Source organism: Cibotium barometz, chromosome 33, assembly GCF_041138505.1.
Source record: "Cibotium barometz isolate CiBa-2024 chromosome 33, ASM4113850v1, whole genome shotgun sequence".
Classification (NCBI taxonomy): domain Eukaryota; kingdom Viridiplantae; phylum Streptophyta; class Polypodiopsida; order Cyatheales; family Cibotiaceae; genus Cibotium; species Cibotium barometz.
Window position 1 is genome coordinate 50,038,092 of NC_141078.1, and position 20,515 is coordinate 50,058,606.

Consider the following 20,515-nt stretch of genomic DNA (forward strand, 5'->3'; position numbering starts at 1 on the left):
TCTGTTGCCTTCACTACTGGTGCGTACCAGCTACTCATCTCATTGACAACATTTCTGCTCACTCGCATCTCACGAGTGGTAGGGTTATAGCATCTATAACCTTTTTGCTCCATAGCATAACCAATGAAGATGCATTTCTCTGCCTTTGGATCCAACTTTGTTCTCACTTCAGCAGCAACATGTACATATGCAATACACCCAAACACTTTCAAGTGAGACACATCCGGTCTTATGCCTGTAAACTTCTGTTCAAGAGTCATACCATGAACAGTTGCAGTGGGTGTCCTGTTCATAATGTACACAGCAGTTGATACTGCTTCTGCCCAAAAGTAATGTGACATATTCTTTTCAGCCATCAAGGCACGTGCCACTTCTGCAATGTGCTTGTTTTTCCTTTCTGCAACACCATTATGTTGCGGAGTGTACCTACACGTAAACTGCCTCTTGATTCCCTGCTTTCTCAGAAAATCGCTGAACTCATTGGAGAAATATTCTCCCCCACCATCTAATCTTAGGCATTTTATTTGCATGTCTTTTTCCTTCTCGACCAAGGCTTTAAATCTCTAAAAGTCAGCAAACACCTCACTTTTCTCCTTCATGAAATAAACCCACACTTTCCTAGTGTGGTCATCAATGAATGTAACATAGTACCTGCAACCTGCAATCGTTGCAGTCTTGGCCGGTCCCCATACATCTGAATGTATGACATCCAATGGCCTTGCATTGATATGCTTTTCATGTGGGAAAGCATGTTTGGCCTGCTTACCAAATTGGCATGCTTTCACATATCTTATGCATACCGTCAACCTTAAACTTTGGCAAACCTGCAACAATATTTTGGGCTTGCATAGACTTCAGTCGCTGTACATTCACATGACCAATGCCCTTATGCCATATGTCAATATCTGCAATGATACCTGTTCCATGCGCAAACATGGCTGCCTTTATCTCAGGCATGTTCACATCCAAAAAAGTAAGCATCCTGCCATTTCTGTTACCCTTTGAAACAAGCGACACTTATTTTTGAAGTCTTCCACAAAACATCCTTGAGGATTAAACCTCACTTGCAGACCCTGCTCAACCATCTGCAACAGAAACCAGGTTCTTTGTAATTTTCGAAACATGAAGTACATCAACCAAGTACTTCATTTTGCCATCCTGCATAGACAATGGCACTTTATCAACATGCACAATGGGATGCACAGTATCATCACCTGTTTCTACATAACCTGGTTTTTTCATTTTTTGCATATCTCTAAACCACTCAGTATGACTGGTCATGTGGTTAGAGACGCCAGAATCCACATACCATATATCTTGAGATCCTAAAACATCCCCTGTTATGGAACTAAGCATGTGCTGCATCACAAACAACTGCTCACTTCTGTCATCATTGTAACGTACCCATCTTCACTAATAAAGAAATGTCCATGTAATTATGAGTTTTTATGGTATAAATATCAATAATTTTATTATTTGAGTCATTTCCACTTAGAATCTTCAAATTCTGAGCCCAAATTTGGAATCTGCGCGCGATTTTACCCTAATATAGGATTTTACAGCATCCAAAACGGACACCGGATCAAGCCTATACGCTAATTTCAATCATTTTAGTTAGAAAACGGCGACCTTTAAACCTTAATAAATGCACGACCACACGTCCGATTGACGAACGGTCTGAACCCCTGCGACCAGAAGAACCTCCCGGACAAAAAAAAATTTCGCCCCCCGGGGCGGTCTGGCACGCAAATCGAGGCGGGCGTCCCAAATTTGGGTAACCCGTCCCAAAAATTTGGTCCGTACACACTTACTAGGGCGCCCGTACAATGGCCGTCCAAGAACCAAGGGACGGCCGCCCACTGTTTGGTCCACGCGTACAGACATCCCTCTGAGGGGCGGGAGGATCGAGCGATGGAGCCTGAGAGGGCGACAGGCCGGCTTGAGTCCTCGCCAACGGCCGACGATGAGGTGTATGGTCCCGTAGGGTTTTGCCCAGCATGTAGAGGCTGGAAGGCCGAATTCTAGATCATCGGCAGAATAATAATAAGAGAGCCGGATTGGCTTGTATGGAAATGGATTCATGTATAAACTTTTTATATAATTGCATCTTGTCTTTGGTATGATTGTATTGTGTAAGAAGGCTGTTATAACGAACCTTGTGAAGAAGGGCCCTAATTAAGGAATATGCTTATTTATGTCAAACAGTGTGGTCGTATTAATTAGAAAACAAATTGATGCGTGAGTAGGGTGAAAAGTGGGAGGATGGAATGCCCTGACGGCACCATCCTACGGATGGGTGGACCCGATTAGTCGGGTAGCTTTCCAACAAATTAAGTAAAAGCCCTACGTTAGATAGTTAGGTTCTTGGGCAACTCTATTCAAGAAGACTAGGCCAGCGGCTGTGCCTTGCATAAGATGAGGAAAAAAGCGTTGTCCCTAGAAATCAAGTCTAGTAGTTGCCCAATTTTTGATCAATTGCCCTAGGGTGATTTGATGTTTAGGAAATCACGCTCCCCCTGCGGGATAGAGCTAGGTCATACCTATAAATCGTATCCTTGAATCTCTACAGGGTCAAGGTGTCGATGAATAGGAAATTTTTTTTCCAAGATAAGACTTAGCGGACTATCTTAAGTGTTTCTCCCATTTTTTAAGGGAGGAACCTTACAATCATCTCCATGTTTGCTAGATGATGCATAGTTACCTTACTGCAACTTCCCACTTTTAATGTCATTCTGCTTTTTGTAGCAGTCCTTTGCCATGTGTCCTGGTTTGCCACAGTAATAGCACTCTATGCTATTTACATCTTGATTTCTTTGCCAACCACCTCGGCCTCTTTGGCTTCCCCTGCCTCTGGATTGGCCTCTTCCACCTGTGTATGATTGCTGCTATGAATCATTGGACTGTTGTTGTCGAGAATTCTGATTTCCTTGCCGGCCACCACCTTGGCCTCAACCACGCCTCTACCTCTGCCTCTACCTGAATTAGAGAGAGAAGGCCTGTTCCGATGTGTTCTTACTTTGTGAAGAAGAATCCTCACCTAAAGCCTTTTCTTCTATGATCAGTATAGATATCAAGTCCCGAAAGTTAGGAATATTCTCCTTAACTGCAATGGACGTCTTGAATGGCTTGTACTCTTTGCCAAGCCCATTCAGACAGACACTCACCAAATCATCATCCTCCACTGATACATTGATAGACCCAAGGGATTCAACAATGCCCTTGATCTTTAAGGCATATTCATTGATGGACATGCTTTTCTTTTTCACACTATGCAACTCTTGCTTTAACTGCAACTTCCTTGCCTTCGTGTTAGTCTGGAACATCTAAACCATTCTGCCATGCAACTGCTGGAGTGTTTGCATCCTGTATATGTTCTATCATAGTGTCTGTGACACTAATTGAAAGCTAGTACATGACTTTTCTTGCACCTTGATTCCAATCCTTGAATGCCTTTATATCTGCAGGAGTAGCATTCTCCTCGGATAACTCTGGAGGCTCCTCATTGTCTCCTCCTACATAATCCCAAAATCCTTTACCCATTAAGAAATTGGTCATTCTGAACTTCCAAGCATGGAAGTTATTCTTATCCAGCTTCTCACTAACAATCTAATTAATTCCGTCAGACATGTTTTCCTGCAACAATCAAATAACCTACAAACAGACAACTTCTGTATGCAACCTGTAATATCTCCTGTAACTGCTACAGCAACGGTACTTCAACACAGCCTGTGTGTCACCAAATGTGACCAGAGTACATGTACGTACACCCAGCATCAACAAAATCATTCACCCAAAATTATTTACCCATTAGGAAATTGGTCATTCTGAACTTCCAGGCATGGAAGTTATTCTTATCCAACTTCTCACTAACAATCTGATTAATTCCGTCAGACATGTTTTCTTACAGCAATCAAATAACCTGCAAACACATAACTTCTGTATGCAACCTGTAATACAGCAGTATCTCCTGGAACTACTGCAGCAGTAGTACTTCAACACAGCATATGTGTCACCAAATGTGACCAGAGTACATGTACATACACCCAGTATCAACAATACATGTGCAAACCTTGTCTGCACTTCCAAAATGCACTGCTGCACTGCAATAACCAGATTTCGAGCAAAAACAGTTCTCTACCAGAACTTCCAGAAAACTGCCGAAAATACCCTGCAGTGACGAAACGGTGCCCGTAACGCGTCCGAAACGCGAATCTAGCCGAAAAAACTTTATCGAATAGGACATCATACCTACCATGTAGCTCCACTCCCGTGAAGACACCTTCTCAAACAGAGATGTGTAGCTCCCAGAGCTACTGAGGGGGTGTTGTACCTAAACCAAGAAGGGAAGAGAGATGATGGTGCTCTTACCCGTGTAGTACCACTTCCTTCCTTGCTTGTTCTTGCCTCTTGCTTGCCTCCTTAGCTCTCACACGAACCAGGCTCTGATACCATAAAGAGAATGTGGGAGAGAGGGAGAGCTTCAAACCCTAGTAAGCAAACACACACACACAAGAGAGAGCAAGACACAAGAGAGAGATGGATAGTTGAATTTTCTTCTATCTTCTTCTTCTCTACTCAACCAACATAACATAAAGATAAGAGTACACACTATATGGGTTAGTACTCAACTACTACAACATACAAGGATCAGTCTATAATGTGAACCCGACTAAATGAGTTGGCGCTATAACTACACCAATCTCTAGTAATCCAAAATGGCTGTCACACAGCCTGTTATCCCACTGGCCGCATATCACCCATAATCTCACCAACCATGCCAGTAGTGTAGATCGGAAGCTATCACCCAAGCGGGTCATCAATGTCCGCCGTAGCACTAGTTGAGGTTGATATCTCAATAGTTTGTAGACATCTATGTCATGGCAGTGATGGGTGAACTCCAATAGGACTAGCAAGGGACACTTTTACCCTCCATAAGAGGAGTTTTTTACCCCATGCACTCTAGGTGTAAACCCACCCTTATTTCAATATAGGGTTCATCTTATATTGTACTTTTGGCACTTATCACGTAGTCTACAACATTGCTTTGTGTCTCTCCTTGTACTCTCACGACTGTACTCGTGTGTGTGTGTGTGTTTGGGGAGGGGGGGTGTTATGTGCTTGGCTGCAGCATCTCTCCAACACTCTCCTCTAACATCACAACCCACAACCCATACCCATGCTTCACTTCCACGCCCCAAAAGAGATCTCTATGAGTGAGCCCAATTTTTCTCACAAGACAAACGACCTTGATTGAGAGAACCACGGCCCTCCACCATCCAACAGGTAATACTTTTGGTTTCATAGACCCTTGGAGTCTTTCGTAGACGTTAATATGACTCTCTCTCTCTCTCTCTCTCTCTCTCTCTCTCTCGCCTATGTATCACATATTACACCCCCATTATGGTACTGGTTGGAGCTAGACAGATCTGCATTGCATTCTTGTATACCCTACGCATATAGGTTGCATACTGAGCCTCTAGCAGTAGTGCTCCATCCATCACACCCCCCCACTAGCTCAGTACTTTCATAGTTTATTTCATGTTCATTTTGTCCTTTTTTTTCTGGACATCCAGAGACATTGATTTGTCTCATAGGTCGAGTTCGGTCTCTAGTAGACGTTAATACAGCTCTCTCTCTCTCTCTCTCTCTCTCTCTCTCTCTCTATATATATATATATATATATATATATATATAGATGATACTACTGGCACCTAGAAAATGAAACTCGAACTGGAAGGTAAACAGAAACCCTTATAGGGTGTGAATAGTGAGGGGGGGGGGGGTACGCTATGGAGGTGAGTGGAGTACAGTGAGGGGATACAATATCATGTGGGATGGGGGGGTACACTATGGAGGTGCCTCCATCTCATAAGCATTCAAAATGCATTGTAGCTATTCGGTGGGGCTATTCCCCTATAGCAGCGGTGCCATTTGTCATTACTTCTTGCACCATGGGAAGGACTTAGGAAACTACTCTTGTTGTGGAGCTTTGTCTCACCACCCTATATATATATATATATATATATATATATATAGAGAGAGAGAGAGAGAGAGAGAGAGAGAGAGTGAATGAATATGTTGATTTATTGAAACGTCGCAGGTTTTTTAACAAGAAACAAAGATTTTGGAAACCTCAAAACATTTCTTGTGACTATGAGAGAGGCTGACTAGGTTCTTGAGTTTTTAAAGATAGACACATAAAGTAGTCTAAATAAGACTATGTATCTGGAGCTGTCTAAAAAATATTGTGGGCCATATAGTGTATCCTAAGTTGTCTGACACATGTACGGGCCTTATGAAATCAACGAGAAGATGAATGACGTAGCTTTCAGACGAACAATGCATTTCATGTGAGTCTATTGAGAGAATTGCTAGACAACAATGCCCCACTTCAGAGACATCTCTAGCTCATGTTTGTACAGCCCCCATTACGAGGAGAATCCATATTTGATTAGCAATAGGCCTAGGAGCTTGGTTTTACACCAAACAGAGGTCATGATGAACATGATCACAAGACAACATGAACACGTGAGTGACCAAGCAGCAAGATGTTGCACCGAAAAAGGTTGGAGGAAGCCCTTTTAACCAGGACAGTGTCACAGAACTGCTGGAGCAATGTGGCCTGCCATGGGCAGCCTGTGGGCACCTTTGGGTGACCTTTAACCCCTCAAAAAGGACACCCAAATGCAGGCAGCAAGCTTGCTGCCACATGGCAGGTTTGACCAGGCTGACCAGTAATAACTGCAGGTCAGCTGGCTGCAACTGTTTGGAACTTGTGTCAGCTGGCACAACTCGCTTTCCATGTAGCCTCATAAAAGTATGGCAAAAAATAGACACCGCATAAGAGCAATGTCTTCAAGGTAAGCATAAAAGGACACCCTTTGCAGTAAATGTTTGAAAAGGGATGCACACCTTTACACTGCTCATTATTCTTAGGGCATTGCCAAAAGAAGTTACCCAGTTTGGTTGGCCCTTACCCAAATTGTTAAATCCTATCAGCCAACTTTGAAGGTCTCCTCTGAATCCCTGTGCCTCTACTGAGACTTGACCACAAGAATTTTTCGTGATGGGGCATAATTATATGTATGATATGTAAATGCCCAAAATATAAACCTACCAGCCCTCGTTCTTCTTGCAAAAGTCTGTGCAATAACACTGCATGTATTAACAGAATAAAGCTGCATTGCATGGGGCGTAATCGTATGTATGATATATAAATGCACAAAATATAAAACTACCAGCCCTCGTTCTTCTTGCAAAAGTCTGTGCATATACCACTGCATATATTAACAGAAATCTGCTTCAGGAAACAAAATTACCTTTATTGTTGTTAGAAAATCAACAACGGCTTTCACATTGTCCTCTACACTTCTGCTCAAAATCCATGGGTATTTCACAACCATTCTTCCAAAGTTTCTGGGCCTAACACTCGCTTGCTTTATACATGAGAAAATGCCAAGGTTAAATATTGAGCAATCTCTTCACAACGCACACACAGATCTTGAAGGACAAATGTCTACAAGAGATTGTCAAATTATATCAACAACAAAATGGCAAAAACATGAAGGAGCTTAATAATACCTTCTTCAATATTCGTAATCTACTTTGAAGTTCTTCTATAGAGCGGTAGAGAAGGATAGAAGGATAGCACATAAATACAGAAGCAATGTACTCTTTTGGTACACCAATGTCCTCAAAGTAATTAACCAAAGCCTTGAGATCTGAATCCAGATTGCGAACGAGCACTTGAGGAAACTCCTCAATAAGGTGTGATATAGCCTTTCTTGGGATGTTCAACGTACTTATCCCTCCACGCCTTGCCTCCATCTAAAAACTTAAAAAATTGTGCAACATAGAGCATGTCATTCAAGTAGACCTTTGTAGTAAAGTCTACTATTACCTCAATGTGGCAGAACCAAAATAAAAAGGAGAGAACAGCTAGAAACCTTTTCAAAGAATGAAAGAGTTTTCTGAAGACCTTCATCCGCACTTATCGACATCTCACGCATCATTCTACGAGTCCGAATGACGATCCCATCATCCTTGTCATCTGGACAAAGATCTTCAAGGAATCTTATCTGTAAAGGATATATAATGCATGTTCTTAAAGATAAAGATTAAGCACATAGGTTGCAAGTTAGAAGCTGACATAATCAAGAGCATTCCTCCTCAATATTTATATTTAACCCAGCAAAAAATAAGTTTACAAACAAGCCACACCTGTTCACTATCTAAACGCATTTGAAACCTTTGTGTTAGTGAGTATTGCAAGTGTTAATGTGTTATGCATTATCTTCTAAATGTTCTCATTGCATAAATCAATTTACATGCATGCAAAGTGAGGTGTTTTTGAAATAAAGCCATCATGTATGCTTTCCAATTCAAACAACCAAAAGTTCACTTTTCTTAGAAGTGTGCAGTGCTATTGTGGTGTTTGGCCAGCTGAGTGTCACACCCATCCATCCGCATATACATATGACATGACAACTCAAGGACGTGTATAGGCTTGGGCTAATAATAAAGGTAGAAAGCACAAGCATCCATCCTCATATACATATGTCATGACAACTCAAGGACGTGTATAAGCTTGGGCTAATAATAAAGCTGGAAAGCACACTTATTATTATATATAGCTGATTACAGCTCTTCACATTACCCTTGCCAATGAGTGCCATAACATATGTATGCATCCCATCCAACCCTGCCCTAGGTATAATCCTAGCCTCAAGATACACGTCCGCTATATATGACAATTGGGGTCATAACATGATCATAGTCTGCTTATGAGAGGGCATTTTTATTTTGACTACTAGAAAAGAGAAACTCGTATATAAAAGGCTTGCTATAGATGAAGTAGGAAAGCATACTTATTAGTAAATAATCCCTTTCACACTTCCCAAGCCATAAGTCCCCAAAAGTCCCCATACTTGCTTAATATCCATAGCATATCTATCCACAGCCGCCCCCAGGTAGAAGCCTAGCCTCAAAATATACACCAGCCATGTTATGATCTTTGGGGCCATAATATATTCTCTCCTTTAAACTAGACCCCTCCACCTATTAGAAAGAAAGTCGAGGAAATGAGTCTCCCCAAGATATATCGTCTTCAGTATGATCCCTCCACTTGATGCATCTCTGGAACACTCCCATGTTCCTATGTGATCTCTCACAATGGCCCAAAATAAATTCTGGCTCATGCGGAACATGCTAAGTAAGCTAGATCCTTCTTCAACGAGCTCGTCTGAAACCAAAGTATCTCCAACCCCCAATATCTCATTCAGTCTACATGAATGTAACATGCATAAGCTTTGGGAATTCTTCTTTCAGCCCTAAGCACTGCATAGGAACACCTGATGCAAGACCAATCAGCATAGACAAAGAATAGAGAGAGAGAGAGAGAGAGAGAGAGATGGTTGTATTTTCAGTATATTCATAGAGTACAGAAAAAGGTACAATGTCTATGGCCTTAGGCCTTCCCATAAGGTAAACAAAAGCCTATTCTATGATCTACTCCATAAAGGAGTGAGATGAATCTACAATGAACAAGGTAATGCCTTTTATAGGCCCTTTGGCTGCCAGTCCAACTGGCCAACTGCTGTCGGCCAGCTTAAGTGGACATAAAACTCATTTACTCCACCACCGACCTGAGGTAAATCTGGCCGACTCCATCTGTGTCCACACTAAGCTTCTTCTTGAGCCTGTCTGAGCCTAGCAAATGCCCTAACCCTAATGTTTATCTGCTGCAAATCAAGTTTTTAACCTGGGATTGTGCATGCACGTGACACCCCCTTCTGGTAAAGTTGATGATGGATTCGAACCTTTAACCCTGGATGATTGTCGTCATCCCCTATCTCCACATATGGCCTCCCATACCTATCATCGTTCCCTTCCTGGCAACCTTTTCACTGAAAACCTTGCCTTACGTCTTTGAATCCATTCCAAATCTGATGTAGAGATCTGTGCATCTGTTCCACTTTGTCCCCTTGCCTTCTTGCCCTGTCCCTGAACACAAACATGAATCCTTCTTGAAAACTGATCTTGGCACCCTTGGCTCCACCCCTTGGATGGACTTCATCCCTTGGAGTTGCTCCATAAAAGCCTTCCTTGGCAGCCCCAACTGGCTCTACCGACTCTCATGAAACCCTCCCCTTGGATTTTCCTGACACCAACCAGCTTCTGGGGGTCTTGACACATGCTGCGTTTCTCTCCTTGGACCTGTACACTTCTTATGGGACACCAACAGCACTTAGCATTGGTGATCCTGATGCTCTGATACCAATGTAACATGTGTAAGCTTTGGGTAGTCTTCTTTCAGCCCTAAGCACTGCATAGGAACACCTAATGCAAGACTAGTCAGCATAAACAAAGAATAGAGAGAGAGAGAGAGAGAGAGAGAGAAACAAAGAAAGAAAGAAAGATTTTATTAACGTCTTCCAAAAGACCGAACTCGGCCTATGAGACAAATCAGTGTACCTGTGTGGGGTATCCTCTGTCATCCCAACAAAATGAAAAAGTACTGAACTAAAAAGCTGAATCGGGGTGTGCAATAAGTACAATGAGTGGGGAAGGGGATGGAGCTCTACTACTAGGAGAATGCAAAGCTATATGCATGGAGTATACAATCATGATATGCAACCTAGCTAGCTCCATCCTGTACCATACTGGGGGTATAAAATGGTATACATCAATGAAGGGGGTGTCCACAGCTCCCTGAAGAACATGCCTGGGTCTGCTCTTAAGCGAGCCAGTCGCTCCGCACCCTCTCTGTGAAACTGAGCTCTGATCTCTGGTATAGGCGTGGTGTCCGAAAGCCAAGTGTCCTCTGTCTCCTGCGGGCTCTGAGTGTCTTTGCTCTCTCTGGAGAGTAATTCCCTGCTGTGTAGGGGTTGGGAGTGGGGTGGATCTCTGAAAAAATGTAGTAATCTGTGTCTGTCGTCCCCCCTCTGGAGCTGTCTGAGCCTGTAATGATGTCTCTCTATGACGCTGTATGTCTAGAATGAATCTCCCCAATATGCGCTAGTCTGCTGCCTCAAAGATCTGGTGTAGGGAATGTGGCTCTCTGAATAAAATGGGATATCTCTCTCTGATGGCTGTATATGCTCTGCATCTGCATACATAATGCTCCTCACTCTCCACCACCTCTCTGCACAATCTGCATACCCTCTCCTCTCGGGGGATCCGTGCTGCTTTGCCAGTCTCGATCTCCAATCGATGTGATGAGACTCTAAGATGACCAATAGCTACTCGGGAGCCGTGTGGTAAAAAGCTCTCCATGTATCTAGGCCTCTCTATAAATCCATCATCAGTGATACTCATGAAGTGATCTCTGTAGTATAGCATCTTCGGTGGAAGAGGTTGTGTAGGCGATATCCATCTCTCTCGTGGATAGAGCTGCCATAGGTCCTGTCTCAATACTCTGTTCCTCTCACTATGAGGTTGACGGATATGTGGTGCATCCCTGTCATACTGGAATGAGAGAGAAAGAAAGAAAGAAAGATATATTAACTTCTACGAGAGGCCAAAGTCGGCCTATGAGACAAAAAATAATACAACTGTGTTCTTCCGGTCATCGGAAGAAAAGAAACAAAAGAAAAAGTGTTCATGTGTCTGGATACAACTGTGAATCATCATGGATCGGTGGAGCCCATATACAAACAATATAAGGGGGGGTGGGGATGTGGATGGAGTGTCTATATGCTGAAGGGGTAGTACAAGCATGCTATGCAGAGAGAGAGAGAGAGAGAGAGAGAGAGAGAGAGAGAGAGAGAGAGAGATGGCTGTATTTTCGGTATATTCATAGAGTACAGAAAAAGGTACGAAGTGGCCTTAGGCCTCCCCAAAAGGTAAACAAAAGCCTATTCTATGATCTACTCCATAAAGGAGTGAGATGAATGTACAATGAACAAGGTAATGCCTTCTATAGGCCCTTTGGCTGCCAGTCCAACTGGCCGACTGCTGTCCGCCAGCTTAAGTGGACATAAAACTCATTTAATACACCACCGACCCGAGGTAAATCTGGCAACTCCATGTGTCCACACTAAGCTTCTTCTTAAGCCTAGCAAATGCCCTAACCCTGATGTTTATCTGCTGCAAATCAGGGATTTAGATGCTATGATGCTAATGTAAGATGTCCAATAACGGAAGCAAGCTATTTTAAACTATTGTTATTCATAAAACTAAATATACTCCAAGAATAGAAAGAGAAGAAGAGAGATGACAGCAGAAGACTTTCTTTAACCTAACTTGCTGCATATATTTGATGCACTCGAAATGAATATTTACAATGATATCTGCAGGATCTAGACTATCAATGTGCCTTAATTGTACTCCTGATCTGGACAAATTCTACTACTTTCTTGAGTGGATCTTCTCTCTCTAGACTGCTCCAAAAAGTTTTTGTAAGAGATGCAGAATGGGGAGTATAAAAGTCATCAAAACGCGTTCATACTGGGATAAAAAGGTTTCCAACTCTTGGCCCCTTGGCCAAGCTGGTTTACTTACTTATGCTTAGACTGGCAGCACTCCCAATAAAGGTGGATCCCATGATCAACACGTGGCATGCCCAGTGGCTTTGCTTCAGCAACTCTTTGTCCTTGACGGAGTAAAGATTGATACAAGGGTGGGCCGGCTTCCAGGCTTCTCTTTTTTCTTTTCTTTTCCATTCCACTTCATAGGCATCGGCATCTTCTGTGCTGCATCTTCATCATAGGGTTTCACTGTGGAATGGTGCATACTTTGGTATGCAGACACCTGGACATAAAACTTTGCCCAAAACCTGCACATTTCTAGTCCATGCTGATTGACAACGGATTTTACCCTAATGATAACCCTAATTACCTTGTATAAGTGTCCTCAATCGTTATGGGGCAACTCCATATGAGGCCAGATGCATGTGACAAAACAGCTCTAAGACAAATCCGATGTAGTCGTCGATTGTCATAGGCAGCTCACAGTCACAAAACATTATCCAAATAAGTTTTCACGAGTCCTAAGACTAATAACCTTAATACCGAAAGAAAAGAGATTGAGTGGGTTCATATGTATTAGAGTTTCATGCCAAAGAAGATTTCTTTTGCAAGTGCATTGGCGTCCCCAAGAAAGCCACCCACCAAAATGGCTAGATCTTCTACAGAAAATCAACCTTCTCCACCAGTAAAATACCTTCCTCAAAGGACAGCTTCTTGAGCTTGATGATTGTGTCCTAAGACTGATAACCTTATTACCTAAAGAAAAGAGATTGAGTGGGTTCGTATGCATTAGAGTTTCATGCCAAAGAAGCTTTCTTTTGAAAGTGCATTGGCATCCCCAAGAAAGTCACCCACCAAAATGGCTAGATGATGCATCTTCTACAGAAAATCAACCTTCTCCGCCACTAAAATACCTTCCTCAAAGGACAGCTTCGTGTCACATGCGGAAGCTCTAGGAGTCTTCTTTCAGCCCTAAACCCCATCCTGGAACATGCTTGATGCAAAATGCATATAGAAGATAGAGAGATAGCTGAGAATTCAATATATTCTATAGTACAAAAAATGGTACAAATCATGGCTAGCCATTGGCTGCCCCATCAAAAGGTGGTAAAACACCTAGATCTACATCTAAATCTATGACTCAGTTCACTAGGAACTGAATGATCTAAGCCTTGAGCATGTTTGCCCTTTTATAGCACTGGAAAACCTCTATGGACTGGCCAACTTGCTGTCGGCCAAGTCCAGGACAAAAATTCCATCACCATGCTTCAGCCGACAGAGAAATACTCCATCCAAATCTGACCGACGGCCTCATGTCCTCTCCACAAGGTTCTCCTGCCCAAACCTAGTATCACAAGCTCCAAAATCTGGTTCTATTCATGTCTTTTATCTGTTGCCGCTCAAGGGTCAACCTACACGTCTTACACATGCACTACTAAGCTTGATTCCAACTTCTATTCTTGGATGACTATCATCATCCCATTGTCCATTTCTACAGTCCCAAACCTGTCATCCTTCCCTTCCAAGCAACCTTTTCACTGAAAACCCTGCACGGTCTTCAAATCCACTCCAACTCTGATGAAGATCTATGCATCCGTTCCATCCTGTCCCCTTTCCCTTCATGCCTTGTCCTTGAACACTTTCTCTGGTCTTCTTTCCCTAAGTATGGAGTCTAGCACTCTCACTCCACCTCTTGGAGGATAATCCTCCCTTGGAACCGTTGCCTAGAAGCCTTTCCTGATGTATTGAGTCTGGCACTCTCACTCCACCCCTCGGAGGATCATCCTCCCTTGGAACCATTGCCTAAAAGACTTTCTTGGTGTGCCCCAAGTGGCACCCGACTCACAGGACTGCCATTCCCCTTGGGTCTTGTGGAACACCACCAACCAACCTCTTGGGAACTTTTTCCATGTCTTGTGCTCCTTTCCTTGGTTTGTGCACCTTCATCTGGGAAGCCTTGTTGAGCCTGATGCTCTGATACCAATGTCACATACGGAAGCTCTAGGAGTCGTCTTTCAACCCTAAATACTATCTTGGAACATGCATGATGCAAAACACATACAAAAGAGAGAGAGAGAGAGAGAGAGAGAGAGAGAGAGAGAGAGAGAGAGATGGCTAATATTCAATATATTCTATAGTACAAAAAGGTTATGGCTAGCCATTGGCTGCCCCATCAAAAGGTGGTAAAACACCTAGATCTACATCTAAATCTATGACTCAGGTCACTAGGAACTGAATGATCTAAGCCTTGAGCATGTTTGCCCTTTTATAGGGCTCGAAAACCTCTATGGACTGGCCGACCTACTATCGGCCAAGTCCAAGACAAATATTCCATCAACATTCTTCAGCTGAATGAGAAATACTCCATCCAAATCTGGCTGACAGCCTCCTCTCCTCTCCACAAGGTTCTCCTGCCCAAACCTAGCAACACAAGCTCCAAAATCTGGTTCTATTCCTATCTTTTATCTATTGCCCCTAAAGGGTCAGCATTTTCAGCCTTTGGACCATTTTTATCTTGGTTTTGGTCCTTTTTAGGTGGCTGTCCATTATTTTGCAGGTTTTGGACAGGCCTCTCTTTGCCTTGAAATGAGGGTTTAGCCTTATTGGATCAACTCAATTTGAGTTCCAATTGCTCGGTGGCAGTGGTGGCTACGATTAGTTGGTGTAAGGAGTGACCAGGATACATTTGTAGTCCCGCTTTGTACACGGGTTGCAATCCCGATTGAAACCTTCTCTTCCTTTTCGCCTCGGTGACATGCATAAATGGAGACACCTCCAAAAGCACTTTCCAAAACTTTTGTACATATGCATTCACTGATTCCCCCTCATTTTGCTTCACCCAATCCCACTTCATTGTTATCTCATTCAATGCATTGGGAGGCAAGAATAGGGCATAGAACCTCTCCTTGAACTCTTCCCATGATCTAACAGGATTCAGTGAGAGCTTCTCCGTGAGCCACCAATGGGCAACAGTGCCTTTCATGAACATGCTTACATGTCGGATCACGGATTTCTGAGTGAAATCCTCATCACTGAAAGCAATATCAAACTGGGCAATAAAAGCAAGTGCCTTTGACGCATCATATTCCCCATGATGTGTGTCAAACTTCACAGATTTGTCTCCGGCTTTGAAGTCACGAAACTTTGATACATGTGCCAACATCTCAACATGTTTTCTCCCATGTTTGTCCATTGGGACAGCCCCTGTGACTGGCATCATTTTAGGACCAAAAGGTGATGCATACGGCATAGATACATGTGCCCTGTAAGCATGAGGCATGGCTGGCCCCTCAACATGCATTGGTGCATTTTCAGCCATAGCTTCTCCCTCACGAGCACACTCGAAGGCATGAGTGGCATGAGAGATACACGGAATACTTGCACCAACAGAAAATTGCAGCCCATATTGCATGTGTTGTGCATGCACATTTTCAGCCGCCAACAATGGCATTTGACATACATTTTGACCACTACCATAAACATTGTATCCTTCACGGGCTACATAGGTATTCCTGCATGGCGTGAAGTCACTAATTGTTCCTCCCCCATAGCATGGAGATTCATCCTCTTAGACATAAGTTCTTGTTCGGGCACCTGTGGGGATTCCAAGACATGTGGGGATTCCAAGACATGTGGGATGGTCGCCTTTTCTGCATAGGCATCCTCGGTACGAGCCAAGTATACACGTGTTGCATCCCTCGGTTGCATGTGCAACTCTTGAGCAATCGTTGCCATTGCATGATCCATATAGGATTCAGCTTTCTTAGCCTTCAAACGGTCATGTACCAATGAATCCTCGCGGCAGTAGAGATTTAATTCTTCTTGCTATGCATGGAGAAGAGCCTGCATACGAGTAAGTTCAGCCCTCAAGACTATGGACTCTTCTTCCTGCATCTTCTCTTTGCCACGGTACGGTTGTCCCACATATTCATGTTCCCTATTGTGCACCACATGAGTTTTCTCATCTTGTAAAGCATTGGAGGCATGCATTTCATTGTCCCTGCCTCTTGTGTTAGCATCTCCAACATTCATTGTATGGCTGTCTATAATATTCTAAGTGTAGAGATAGCTAGTGTTCACGGTGATCATCTCTCACGATAGAAGTGAAAGAGAACCGTTTTGCTCTTATACCAATGTGACTTGGTTGAGCACAATGCTAATCAATACACTAAAATACACTAAGATTTTATGGACACATGCTCAAATACAAGAAGTAATTTGTTGAATTGACAAGAGACACACAATGAGCCGGAACCACCGACCCCTCCCTCAAATAAAGTATATTGATCTTGGGAGAATCAAGTACATAGTGTCATGGGCATTTCTGACCATGATTTCCATACCAATGCATATGAATACAGTATTGCAAACAAGTGGTTCTCGATGTAGACTTGCAACCCACACTACCCTCTCAAGTGCCCATATTTCCTACCATCTGCTCTCTATTGTTCCACCAACACATGGTAGCAACAATCTGCAAGAGAGCACGTAGGACAAGAGAACAAACACTACACAGGGTATGTGATCTTGTAATCCGGTTCCTCCCTCCTGCTACTTGCTTCCATATTTAAGCATTAAAGCTTACCAATTACAAGTAGAGTCGATGACAGCGGAAGTCTTCGCGATGGAAGTCCTTGGAGTGAAGAGATCTTCAATTTTTCGAATTTCTTCGCGACAAAAGTCTTCAAGAGGATAAAGGAAACCTTGGGAAAACTTCTCCTATGGTTAAACTTGAGAAAGAAGGACTAAAATTAGGGTTTTCAGTAAAAAGACCAGAAATTACAGCAATAAAGAGAGATGTTTTGCTGAATTTCAATCATTGGGAGTGTGTAGGAGAGTGATTAGCACCCGGAAACACTCTTGGAAGCTTGAGAAATACCTTAGCAAGCTTGGATATGGAGTTGGGAAGGAGAAATTGCAGAAAATGCAGCCCAACAGCCCTCATGAAGGAGGCACCAATCTCTAGAGAGAGGAGGAGTGAGGTGGTGAGTTGTCCACTATAGGTAGGGGCCAAAATGGCCGCCCCTGCCAGGCGGCAGGCAAGTGCTTTGTGGAGCAAGCTAGAGTGGACACATGGTTGGTTACTCCCTTTGTACAAAGGGATAAGGTCTGGGCGGTGGACATTGGATTTTGTCCACCTCGGGACATGAGTGTGTGTGACACCGAGCTGGTCATAATTTATAAGTGAGTTTTGGTCGCCCAAAACTTAATGAATCGTATACACACTCACTTACAAATTAGTGCTAACTCTTAAGGCTAGGTTTATGACCAATACTTACCACCTATCACATGCCACATAACTATGTCAGCAAGCAGTTTCATACGCACGGTTCGCGGGCGGGCGTCCCCTTACCCGAAACTACACATTGGTCAAGAAAGCATGAAAACAACATGCAATTTCAATTGCAAGCAAGCACATAAAGATGCTATGCAATGCAGCATTCGTATAGACAATCCCCGTTCATGAGACTATACCAAAATAGACGTGCTCCAGGCAAGTACACGAGGTACCAGACCCAATGGAACACCAATCCACCAAGCATTTCCGACATATACACCAAGGCACAAGTCCCAACGGAAAGCCAAGTCCACAGTATCACATGAGTGGCATCAATCCCCGGCATATACAACTGCCATGGACACCAATCCAACGTACATACATGATGAGAAAGCACAGGTGGACCAATTGGGTGGCCAAATGGTGACAGTTCCATTCCAGTCGTTCAAGATCAGGTGTGCATTGTCCTGCACATGAGTCTAAGGTCAAGTGTGCATTGTCCTGCACATGAAACAGTGCCAGTCCACGCTGTGAGTCTCCCTCTGGAATGATGTCAGTGGTTTTGTGTATCTGGTATAGTACTGGATGCCAGATCACTGTACAGTTAGGGTTTGCATATAAGAAAGGGGCCAGCCCATAGGGCTACCCCAAGGACATGTGGGCATGGGGAAAGTGTAAGACCACCCCCATAAGGGCCAAGAAGGCCCTGGCTGTACCCACCAGCCATGGGATGGCCATAGGAGGGCTATAGACAGCCCTGGGGCTCTTGGACAGGTGGCCGATTGGTCACACAGCCCCCAAGGGTCTATAATCCAGATGTGGGGCAGCCCACACAGGCTGCCTAGCAGCCAGGCTTGAGACATCTGGTGGCCAGCATTTATTCTAAGCATGCGCAGCATTTTATGCTGTATTTTTCAATCATGGAGCAGTTTTGGCACAGCCGATTCATTTACCAAGTGCTGAAGCTGCACCAAGGGCTAGGACAGGCAAGAACAAGCTAACGCAGAAGGGGTGAAGGATTGAATATATATATATCTAGATAAATCCAAGAACATGTCCAAATTCACCTTTTAGGAACGTGCATGTTATATACTCATGGTAGTCAACCCACAAGACTATATAACTATCAACTCCATTATGCATAGTATGGACTAGATACTACGACATCCCCACTAACGTCATCAGTGCCCAATAGTGGGTGTAGAACTCTGTATCAACATATGCTCACACACGCACTCCACACACACACACACACACACATTAGAGCATATATTCACACAAAGCTCTTCGTACTGAGTTTCTATCAAACCTCTGGAGATGCAGGGCAGACTCAGCCATAATGAAGCCTAGCACTAAGGGAAGTAGCAAATAGAAAGAATTAGTGCAGCAAATAAGTAGTTGATAGGGCAAATGCACCGCTAAAGATAGAAAGAATTAGGATTGAAGGTCAAGGGCAGAGATCCATCTGCTGCTGCACCTCATCCTCTTGTTACTCTTCTTGTTGACTCATCTCCCATTCGGTGAAGGAATCTGCCTTCTTGGTCACACTCTTGCAAAGCATTCGCAAGTTCGCGCTGACGAAGACAAGGTCATTGGCATGCTCTACCCCGAGTCGGTTTCTCTTCCTGGAGGCAATGTGGCTGTAGGTGCTCCAAAGTTGCTCCAAGCAAGAGGAGCTGACGGCCTGGCTAAGTATGCGGATGGCCAATTGTTGTAGCTCCGATCCATCCAAACCAAAGTCCTCCCACCATAGAGCAACACCAACTTTGGAGCGGTCAATCTGTGCATCATGACAGCCATAGGAGCTATGAAATGACCTGTACATGGAAAGCTGGTCCCTAATCTAGCACCTAACCGATGCATCAGGCCCAAGACAGTCCAAGATGATCCTCCATCCAGCGTTCACCTCCCAGTCGCTCTCGTGCTTATTGCCTTGGAATTCTGGGTGCACCACATAAGCTGCAGCATGCAATGGAGAGTAGTAGGAATTCCACCTTCCTAGACACAAGGCATGGATCTCCTCGTATTTGTCTTTGTCAGGCACGAAGTCTTTCAACTTCTCTATCATGCGATCCATGGCCTCGTAGACCTTGCCTATGCATGGTTGCATAGCGTCTATAATCCTCAATATGTGGACTATGGGCCTCACCATAGCATCCGTGGTCTTCACACGCTCCCACCAAGAGGCGTCATCTACCCGTAACCTACACTCTTGGCTAGTGTTTGTACGGAACTCTTGCATGTCGACAAACTCGTTGCTAAGAAAAAGCCCCCTCAAAGCACTACTACAATCCTTCAACCGGCCCAACATGAGAAAGTTGTAGACAAACCGGGTGTCGGAATATTTGAGGAGAGAGAGAGAGGGCCTCTTGTTGAACTCATGCCAAAGTCTTTGGTGGTTGAGGGCAAAGGAGACCATGGTGTTGGTCTCCTCAATGAACGGGCTGATCCATGGCAATGCTATGTCCTTGAGGAGGTTGTTTAGGCAATGAGCCATACAAAAGGACATCGTGACATGTCCATACATACCTTGGAGGATAGCTCCCACCACCCTATTGGAAGGCTCCCCGTCCGCCAACAAAGCCCACTACATACTCCGGGCCAATGATCTCCACGGTGGTAGCCCACTCTGCCGCAAGCACATCCGCGCTCTTCTCGGTGCCGGATGCATCATGAGATGAGATGAAGTACATCTCTCCGCGGGAATATGCAACCACGCCATGAATACTCCTCTTGCGGGTGTCGCTCCATCCATCCACAACGAGGGAGA

At 43.9% G+C, this 20,515-nt stretch overlaps 1 protein-coding gene across 2 annotated transcripts in view; it reads right to left on the reverse strand.

Moving 5' to 3' along the window:
- LOC147619683 (uncharacterized) overlaps positions 1-20,515 on the reverse strand; it is a 42,030-nt gene that overhangs the window by 6,752 nt on the left and 14,763 nt on the right. The window contains exons 2-4 of one of the 2 annotated variants that reach the window (XM_086773377.1): positions 7,947-8,078; positions 7,582-7,827; positions 7,320-7,436 (exon numbers count right to left, since the gene is read on the reverse strand). In XM_086773377.1, the coding sequence (XP_086629503.1) occupies positions 7,320-7,436; positions 7,582-7,827; positions 7,947-8,078 (495 nt within the window). The remainder of the gene's footprint in view (positions 1-7,319; positions 7,437-7,581; positions 7,828-7,946; positions 8,079-20,515) is intronic. The other variant, XM_086773378.1, reaches the window with a different exon arrangement.